Source organism: Monodon monoceros, unplaced genomic scaffold, assembly GCF_005190385.1.
Source record: "Monodon monoceros isolate NGI ecotype Baffin Bay Population unplaced genomic scaffold, NGI_Narwhal_1 Super_Scaffold_12, whole genome shotgun sequence".
NCBI lineage: Eukaryota > Metazoa > Chordata > Mammalia > Artiodactyla > Monodontidae > Monodon > Monodon monoceros.
Genome location: NW_021703768.1, coordinates 163,875,518 through 163,885,356, shown reverse-complemented (window position 1 = coordinate 163,885,356; position 9,839 = coordinate 163,875,518). Strand labels below are relative to the sequence as shown.

Genomic DNA, 9,839 nt, shown 5'->3' with positions numbered 1-9,839 from the left:
TGTTTTCATTGTCATTTGTCTCTAGGTATTTTTTGATTTCCTCTTTGATTTCTTCAGTGATCTCCTGGTTATTTAGTAACGTATTGTTTAGCCTCCATGTGTTTGTGTTTTTTACGTTTTGTTCCCTGTTATTCATTTCTAATCTCATAGCGTTGTGGACAGAAAAGGTGCTTGATATGATTTCAATTTTCTTAAATTTACTGAGGCTTGATCTGTGACCCAAGATGTGATCTATCTTGGAGAATGTTCTGTGCACACTTGAGAAGAAAGTGTAATCTGCTGTTTTTGGTAGGAATGTCCTATAAACTTTCTTTCATGATAGATGAATGTCTTCGGTGAGTCTAGATGTAAACCACTGTGAGCCATCATAGGGTATCACCTGCTTTATACCCAATTATTCAGCATGATAAGCATGTGCTGCTCAATGGATCTTTTAGTGAAGTGCTCTGGGAGCAGTACATGATCTTACCACACTGTGTTTAGAGGGATCCAACAAGGTCTTGCTGGAGAGTGTGTACTCCTCAGACTTGGCTTTGGTTTTCTTCATCCTTTTGAACCATGTCCTGTACTGCTCTTTGACCTGTAGATGCAAAACGTGCTCTGGGTCAGAACAGAGAGGAATGAGGATGGGAAGAGTTTTGAGTGGGAGTCAGACAGTGATACCTGATGGCTTAGGAGGCAGTACACCAGGAAGATGAAGACACCCAGCAGGCTGTTGATGATGGTGAAGAGGTAGGCCATGATGTGGGCAGCCGGTCCCACCTGCAGGATTCCCAGACACCATGTGCATCCCAAGATGAAGAGCTGAGCTGTGGCTTTAAATGTCAGCATCCTGGGTAGGAAGCGAAAGGAGGCTCGTGATGCACCCTGAGCAAAACAATCAAAGCCATTTCTTTTCTACACCATGGATGCTTCTGACTGAGTTGTGGCCACTCTGATATTTACTGTCAATGATTCTCAAAAAGAAATGCTTTTTCGATCCCGGATGGCATTTAGACTTGGACTGAAGTTGGTAGTGACACTTCATAATGTGGGTTTCAGTAATATGATGTTGCATGAATATCCCCAGTTTCAGTCAATTGATATTACTGTGGATGTTCTGTACACCTGGCTGTGTGTTGGACCCTGTGCATTAAAAATAACAAGGGCAAGATTTTTGTTTTCACAAACCTTACAGTCTACTGGAAAGCCAAATACAAATGGTCAATGATTAATTTGTGAATGTTAGGTACCTCTGTCCTTGGTCCCTCCAATGCTGTTCCTATCCTTTTCCTCTCTATGAACTGACCCAGAGCATGCTTTGCCCAGATGATTCATTCTTTGTAAACTCGAGGAAAGCAAAGCACATCCCTAGCCTCTTAGAAGATGTGATATGTGGCTAATGAACCTGATTTCATCAGGTAGCACAGTGTGGTTGAGGGTAGCAGGAGGAGCTTGAATAAAGGTATGGGCATGAAAGGGCATCCTGGGTTCTGGGTCAGGTATGTAATTTCCTAAGTGGTTTATAAGGATGTAAATGTTCTCAGGACCTTTCTCATAGGGCCATGGTAGTAATCCCTGTTTTTCAGAACAAAGTCAATTCTCTTTGTAGCTGAGGTAGTTTCATTCTTGGGTTATAGACGAATGGAATGTTTTTGGCTTGGGTGTCAGCAGAAAAACACTGTATCTGAACTTCCAAGGTGTGTGGCTGTACATCTTCCCTCAAGTCTGCTTAGAATTCCTGTGAATGTACATCAGGAGCTTGGAACCGTATGGCCTCGCTCCCGGGTCATGCTTTTTATGAGGAGCAATGTGTACCCCTGATCCATCTCACCTAGTGACCCGGAGAGTGGACATCATCAGTGTTGAGTGAGGAGAGCTTGTTTTTCACAATCCAGAAGGTTATCAGGAAGAAAGCTAAATTAATCTGCAGAAACACCATAAGGCATATTGAATACATCCACACCTGCTAAATGATCCTCCTGGCTCATCCAACACCTAAACCAGCAGGTAGGAAGGTTTTTTATTTCACTACAGTCATAGAACACCAGACCAAACACCCAGTAACTCAGTTTGCATGGGAATTTACATCTTTAAACACTGAAAGTCCCGTGTCTAAGGAAACAATCCTTCCTGGTTTTAAAATGGAAATTCCTGCATCCTGGGGGTCCACTCATTCCTGAACAAACTGGAAAAATTGGTCACTCTGCCTATACTCCTCTTTACACCTCTGCTTTTGATTCATGCTCAACCAGATAGGAAGGATGCTCTGATGTCATCCATTACTCACAGAGAAGATGGTGCAGACAGGGCCAAGAAAGGTCCATATAAATCCTTTGTCTGTGTGGAGCCAGCATCTATGAGAGAGGTGGAAGGAGATTCAAGAATATATTGGCCTTACCAGTCCCCTCCACCAGGAAGTCTACACAAGCCACTGAACCAACCTTACCCACTGGGGGCAGACAGCAAAAACAATGGGAACTACAAACCTGCAGCCTGCAAAAAGGAGACGCCAAACACAGTAAGTTAAACAACATGAGAAGACAGAGAAATATGCAGCAGATGAAGGGGCAAGGTGAAAACCCACCAGAGCAAACAAAAGAAGAGGAAATAGGCAGTCTACCTGAAAAAGAATTCAGAATAATGATACTAAAGGTGATCCAAAATCTTGGAAATTGAATGGAGAAAATACAAGAAACGTGTAAAAAGGACTTAGAAGAAGTAAAGAGCAAACAAACAATGGTGAACAACACAATAAATAAAAAAACTTCTCTAGAAGGAACAATAGCAGAATAACTGAGGCAGAAGAATGTATAAGTGACCTGGAGATTAAATAGTGGAAATAACTACTGCAGAGCAGAATAAAGAATGAAAAGAACTGAGGACAGCCTCAGAGACTTCTGGGACAACATTAAACGCACCAACATTCGAATTATAGGGGTCCCAGAAGCAGAAGAGGAAAAGAAAGGGGCTGAGAAAATATTTGAACAGATTATAGTTGAAAACTTCCCTAACATGGAAAAGAAAAGAGTCAATCAAGTCCAGGAGGTGCAGAGGGTCCCATACAGGAAAAATCCAAGGAGAAACACACCAAGACACATATTAATCAAACTATCAAAAATTAAATACAAAGAAAAATTATGAAAAGCAGAAAGGGAAAAGCAATAGATAAAAAACAAGGGAATCCCCATAAGGTTAACAGCTGATCTTTCAGCAGACACTCTGCAAGCCAGAAGGGAGTGGCAGGACATATTTAAAGTGATGAACAGGAAAAACCTACAACCAAGATTACTCTACCCAGCAAGAAACTCATTCAGATTAGACAGAGATATTAAAACCTTTCCAGACAAGCAAAAGCTAAGAGAATTCAGCATCACCAAAGCAGCTTTACAACAGCTGCTAAAGGAACTTCTCCAGGCAGGAAACACAAGAGAAGGAAAAGACCTATGAAAACAAACCCAAAACAATTAAGAAAATGGTAATAGGAACACACATATCGATAATTACCTTAAACATATATAAAATAAATGCTCCAACCAAAAGACATAGACTGGCTGAATGGATACAAAAACAAGGCCCGTATATATGCTATCCACAGAGACCTACTTCAGACTTAGGGACACATACAGACTGAAAGTGAGGGGATGGAAATAGATATTCCATGCAAATGGAAATCAAAAGAAAGCTGGAGTAGCAATTCTCACATCAGACAAAATTGACTTTAAAATAAAGACTATTACAAGAGACAAAGATGGACACTACATAATGATCAAGGGATCAGTCCATGAAGAAGATATAACAATTGTAAATATTTATGCACCCAACACAGGAACACCTCAATACATAAGGCAAATGCTCACAGCCATAAAAGGAGAAATCGACAGTAACACAATCATATTAGTGGACTTTAAACCCCACTTTCACCAACAGAGATCATCCAAAATGAAAATAATAAGGAAACACAAGCTTTAAATGACACCTTAAACAAGATGAACTTAATTGATATTTATAGACATTCCACCCCAAAACAGCAGAGTACACTTTCTTCTCAAGTGCTCATGGAACATTCTATAGGACAGATCTCATCTTGGGTCACAAATAAACCTTGGTAAATTTAAGAAAATTGAAATCGTTTCAACTATGTTTTCCGACCACAACGCTATGAGACTAGATATCAATTAGAGGGGAAAAAATGTAAAAAATCGAAACACAGTGGATGCTAAAAAATATGCTGGGGCTTTCCTGGTGGTGCAGTGGTTGAGAGTCCGCCTGCCGATGCAGGGGACACGGGTCTGTGCCCCAGTCCAGGAAGATCCCACATGCCGCGGAGTGGCTGGGCCCATGAGGCATGGCCGCTGAGCCTGTGCGTCCGGAGCCTGTGCTCCGCAACGGGAGAGGCCACAACAGTGAGAGGCCCATGTACCGCAAAAATATATATATATATGTATATATATATATACATATATGTGTATATATATATATATATATATATATATATGCTACTAAATAACCAAGATATCACTGAAGAAATCAAACAGGACATCAAAAATACCTAGAAAAAAATGACAATGAAAACATGACGACCCAAAACCTAAAGGATGTAGCAAAAGCAGTTCTAAGAGGGAAGTTTATAGCAATACAATCCTACCTCAAGAAACAAGAAAAATCTCAAATAAACAAACTAAACTTACACCTAAAGCAATTAGAGAAAGAAGAACAAACAAAACCCAAAGTTAGCAGAAGAAATCATAAAGATCAGAGCAGAAATAAATGAAATAGAACAAAAAAAAACCCAAAATAGCAAAGATCAATAAAACTAACAGCTTGTTCCTTGAGAAGATAAAGAAAATTGATCAACCATTGCCAGACTCATCAAGAAAAAAAGGGAGAAGACTCAAATCAAGAGAATTAGAAATGAAAAAGAATTAACAAATGACACTGCAGAAATACAAAGGATCACGAGAGATTACTACAAGCAACTATATGCCAATAAAATGGACAAACTGGAAGGAATGGACAAATTCTTAGAAATGCACAACACTCCGAGACTGAACCAGGAAGAAATAGAAAATATGAACAGACCAATCACAAGCACTGAAATTGAAACAGTGATTTAAAATCTTCCAACAAACAAAAGTCCAGGAACAGAAGGCTTCACAGGCGAATTCAATCAAACATTTAGAGAAGAGCTAACACCTATCTTTCTCAAACTCTTCCAAAATATAGCAGAGGGAGGAACACACCCAAACTCATTCTACGAGACCACCATCACCCTGATACCAAAACCAGACAAAGGTGTCACAAAGAAAGGACTCTACAGGCCAATATCACTGATGAACATAGACGGAAAACTCCTCAACAAAGTACTAGCAAACAGAATCCAACAGCCCATTAAAAGGATCGTACACCATGATCATGTGGGGTTTATCCCAGGAATGCAAGGATTTTTCTATATACGGAAATCAATCAATGTGATACACCATATTAACAAAATTAAGGATAAAACCATATGGTCATCTCAATAGATGCAGAGAAAGCTTTTGAAAAAATTCAACACCCACTTATGACAAAACCCCTCCAGAAAGAGGGGACTTATCTCCGCATAATAAAGACCATATATGAAAAACCCACAGCCAACATCATCCTCAATGGTGAAAAACTGAAACCATTTCCACTAAGATCAGGAACAAGACAAGGTTGCCCACTCTCACCACTATTATTCAACATAGTTTTGGAAGTTTTAGCCACAGCAATCAAAGAAGAAAAAGAAATAAAAGGAATCCAAACCAGAAAAGAAGAAGTAAAGCTGTCACTGTTTGCAGATGACATGATACTATAGATAGAGAATCCTAAAGATGCTACTAGAAAACTACCAGAGCTAATCAATGAATTTGGTAAAGTAGCAGGATACAAAACTAATGCACAGAAATCTCTGGCATTCCTATACACTAATGATGAAAAATATGAAAGTGAAATTAAGAAATCATTCCCTTTTACCATTGCAACAAAAAGAATAAAATACCTAGGAATAAACCTACTGAAGGAGATAAAATATCTGTATACAGAAAATTAAAAGACACTGATGAAAGAAATTAAAGATGATACAAATAGATGGAGAGATATACCATGTTCTTGGATTGGAAGAATCAACATTGTGAAAATGACTCTACTACCCAAAGCAATCTACAGATTCAATGCAATCCCTATCAAACTACCACTGGCATTTTTCACAGAACTAGAACAAAAAATTTCACAATTTGTATGGAAACACAAAATACCCCGAATAGCCAAAACAATCTTGAGAAAGCAAAACGGAGCTGGAGGAATCGGGCTCCCTGACTTCAGACTATACTACAAAGCTACAGTAATCAAGACAGTATGGTACTGGCACAAAAACAGAAATATAAATCAATGGAACAGGATAGAAAGCCCAGAGAAAAACCCACACACATATGGTCACCTTATCTTTGACAAGGGAGGCAAGAATATACAGTGGAGAAAAGACAGCTTCTTCAATAAGTGGTGCTGGGAAAACTGGACATCTACATGTAAAAGAATGAAATTAGAACACTCCCTAACACCATACACAAATATAACCTCAAAATGGATTAAAGACCTAAATGTAAGACCAGACACTGTCAAACTCTTAGAGGAAAACATAGGCAGAACAGTCTATGACATACATTACAACAAGATCCTTTTTGACCTACCTCCTAGAGAAATGGAAATAAAAACAAAAATAAACAAATGGGACCTAATGAAAGTTAAGAGCTTTGCACAGCAAAGGAAGCCATATACAAGGTGAAAAGACAACCCTCAGAATGGGAGAAAATATTTGCAGATGAAACAAGTGACAAATGATTAATCTCCAAAATTTACAAGCAGCTCATGCAGCTCAATATCAAAAAAAAAACAACCCAATCCAAAAATGGGCAGAAGACCTAAATAGACATTTCTCCAAAGAAGACATACAGATTTCCAACAAGCACATGAAAGACTGTTCAATATCATTAATCATTAGAGAAATGCAAATCAAAACTACATTGAGATATCATCTCACACCGGTCAGAATGGCCATCATCAAAAAATCTAGAAACAATAAATGCTGGAGAGGGTGTGGTGAAAAGGGAACCCTCTCGCACTCTTGGTGGGAATGTAAATTGATACAGCCACTATGGAGAACAGTACGGAGGTTCCTTAAAAATCTAAAAATAGAACTACCATACGACCCAGCAATCCCACTTTTGGCCATATACCCTGAGAAAGCCATAATTCAAAAAGACTAATGTACCACAATGTTCATTGCAGCTCTATTTACAATAGCCAGGACATGGAAGCAACCTAAGTGTCCATCGACAGATGACAGGATGAAAAAGATGTGGCACATATATACAATGGAATATTACTTAGCCATAAAAAGAAACGAAAATGAGTTATTTTTAGTGAGGCGGATGGACCTTGAGTCTGTCATAGAGAGTGAAGTAAGTCAGAAAGAGAAAAACGAATACCATATGCTAACACATATATATGGAATCTAAAGAAGAAAAATAATGGTTTTGACAAACCTAGGTGCAGGACAGGAATAACGATACAGACGTAGAGAATGGACTTGAGGACATGGGGTGTGGGAAATGTAGGTTGGGAGTAAGTTAGAGAGTAGCGCTGACATATATACACTACCAAATGTAAAATAGATAGCTACTGGGAAGCAGCCGCATAGCATAGGGTGATCAGCTCAGTGCTTTGTGCCCACGGAGAGGGGTGGGATATGGAGGATGGGAGGGAGACCCAAGAGGGAGGGGATATGGGGATATATGTATACATATAGCTGATTCACTTTGTTATACAGCAGAAACTAACACAACATTGTAAAGCAATTTTACTGTAATAAAGATGTTAAAAATACAAGAATATATTGGCCTTTGTGGATAAAGAATCGATAAATAAACATATCCCTCATCCTCCAAAGTATTTTTCTGCCTCCGTTATTAATAATAATAATAAATATTATTATTGCTGTTTTTGGTAAGAATATTTCACATAAGAGCTACACCCTTAGCAAATTTTAAATATACAACACACTATTATTAGCTATAGGCACTATGCTCTGTAGTAGAGCTCCTGAAGTTATTATTTTGCAGAATTGAAAGTTTGTGTATGCCCTTTATTTTGGTAAGGGACATGGCTGTATACTTATTCCCAATTCATCAGGCTGTATACATGAATTATGTGCAGCTTTTTACATGTACAGCAAAGTTAAAAAGTGGTTTTAAAAAAAGAAAAATTTTTTTAAAAGGTGTTTTAAGTTTTGGTCTTCAGATACACTGGCAGAAAAATATACATGTTTTAAAGAAAAAATGAATAGAGAAGATAATTTATGGTTTATTGGAGCAATATTGAGTGTCTCCTCCTGTATAAGGATTTGTACTTGGTTTTGAAGGCCCAGTTCTTGTTAAGATAGAGTGATGTCTGTCATCAGGGAGTTCCTAGCTAGGTGGGCACATCAACAATCAGAAAATAGAAACAATCAAAATGATGAAGTTTACAATCAAATATGAGGAGCTGTCTGAACATGTAGCTGGATCTATAACCTAGTCAGGGTTATAGGAGATTCAGATATTGGGAAGGATTCCCTGAGAGAATTGAACTGTGTTTATGCTGAGATGTGGATAATGAGTAGGTGTAGATAGGATAAAAACATTTGGGACAGCCAAGGAGAGAGAGAGTGAGAGAGTATGAGAGAGAGAAACAACAGTAAGCCTGACACTGCTATGGCAGGGTTCATGTGCATTATGTAATTTATACTTCATGACAACATAGGTAATCAATTGATCACAGGTCAGACATCTGAGGCATAAGGATACAAAGTCAGTAACTGAAGTTCACACTAATAGAAATGATCAAGTTGGTGTTTCATCCCAAGTAGGGAATTGTGAATGATTTGGGAGGTGTGAGGACCATGGAGAGGGTTAGCTGGATCCACCAGGAAGAACCTAAGAGAGAGCTACTAAGGCAGGAGTTAGCAAACTGCAGCCTGTCGTCCACGTTGGGCTGCTGTCTGATTTTGGAAATGTGTTTTACTGAGTCACAGTCACATTCATTTCTTATAGCTTTTCTGTGGCTGCTTTTGAGCTACAAGGATAGAGGTGAGTCATTACAACAGAGACCATATGACCCACAAAGCCAAAATACATACTATCTTGCCTTTCACAGAGAAAGTTTGCTGACATTTTTGCTAAGATATCTAGGAAGGCCGGCATGCCAGGGCCCATCTGATGCAGGTTAACATTTTTATCAGCATAGGACTTTGTTGTGGGTGACAGTCTGCACTTGCTCACATCTCTGCTACAGATAACCTGATTTAAAAATGGCAGGGGAGCTGAATAGACGTTTTTCAAAGAAGACATAGAGATGGCCAGCAGGCACATGAAAGAATGTTCCACATCACTAATGTTAGGGAAATGTAAATCAAAACCACAATGAGATATCCCAGCACAGCTGTCTGAATGGCTCTTACCAAAAAGGCATGAAATATCAGTGAGGATGTGGAGAAAAGGGAACCCTTATATTACTGTTGGTAGGGATGTAAATTGGTGCAGCCACTATGGAAGACAGTATGGAGATCCTCAAAAAAAAATTAAGAATAGAACTGCCATCTGATCCAGGTATCTCACGTCTAGATACTTATCCAAAGACTACAAAAACACTAACTCAAAATGATATATGGACCTTTATGTTCACTGCAGCATTATTTACAATAGATAAGATATGGAAGCAACCTAAGTGCCCATCAACGGATAAAGAAGGCATGATACACACACACACACACACACACACACACACACACACACACACACACA

At 38.8% G+C, this 9,839-nt stretch overlaps 1 protein-coding gene across 1 annotated transcript in view; it reads right to left on the bottom strand.

Moving 5' to 3' along the window:
- Positions 1–226: 226 nt before the first annotated feature.
- Positions 227–9,839, bottom strand: part of LOC114891878 (adhesion G protein-coupled receptor E2-like) — a gene marked incomplete at its 5' end in the record, with an annotated part of 68,148 nt that continues 58,535 nt past the window's right edge. The window contains 5 exon segments of the mRNA XM_029216352.1: positions 227–580; positions 664–832; positions 1,814–1,836; positions 1,838–1,906; positions 2,270–2,336. Coding sequence (XP_029072185.1) covers positions 434–580; positions 664–832; positions 1,814–1,836; positions 1,838–1,906; positions 2,270–2,336 — 475 coding nt within the window.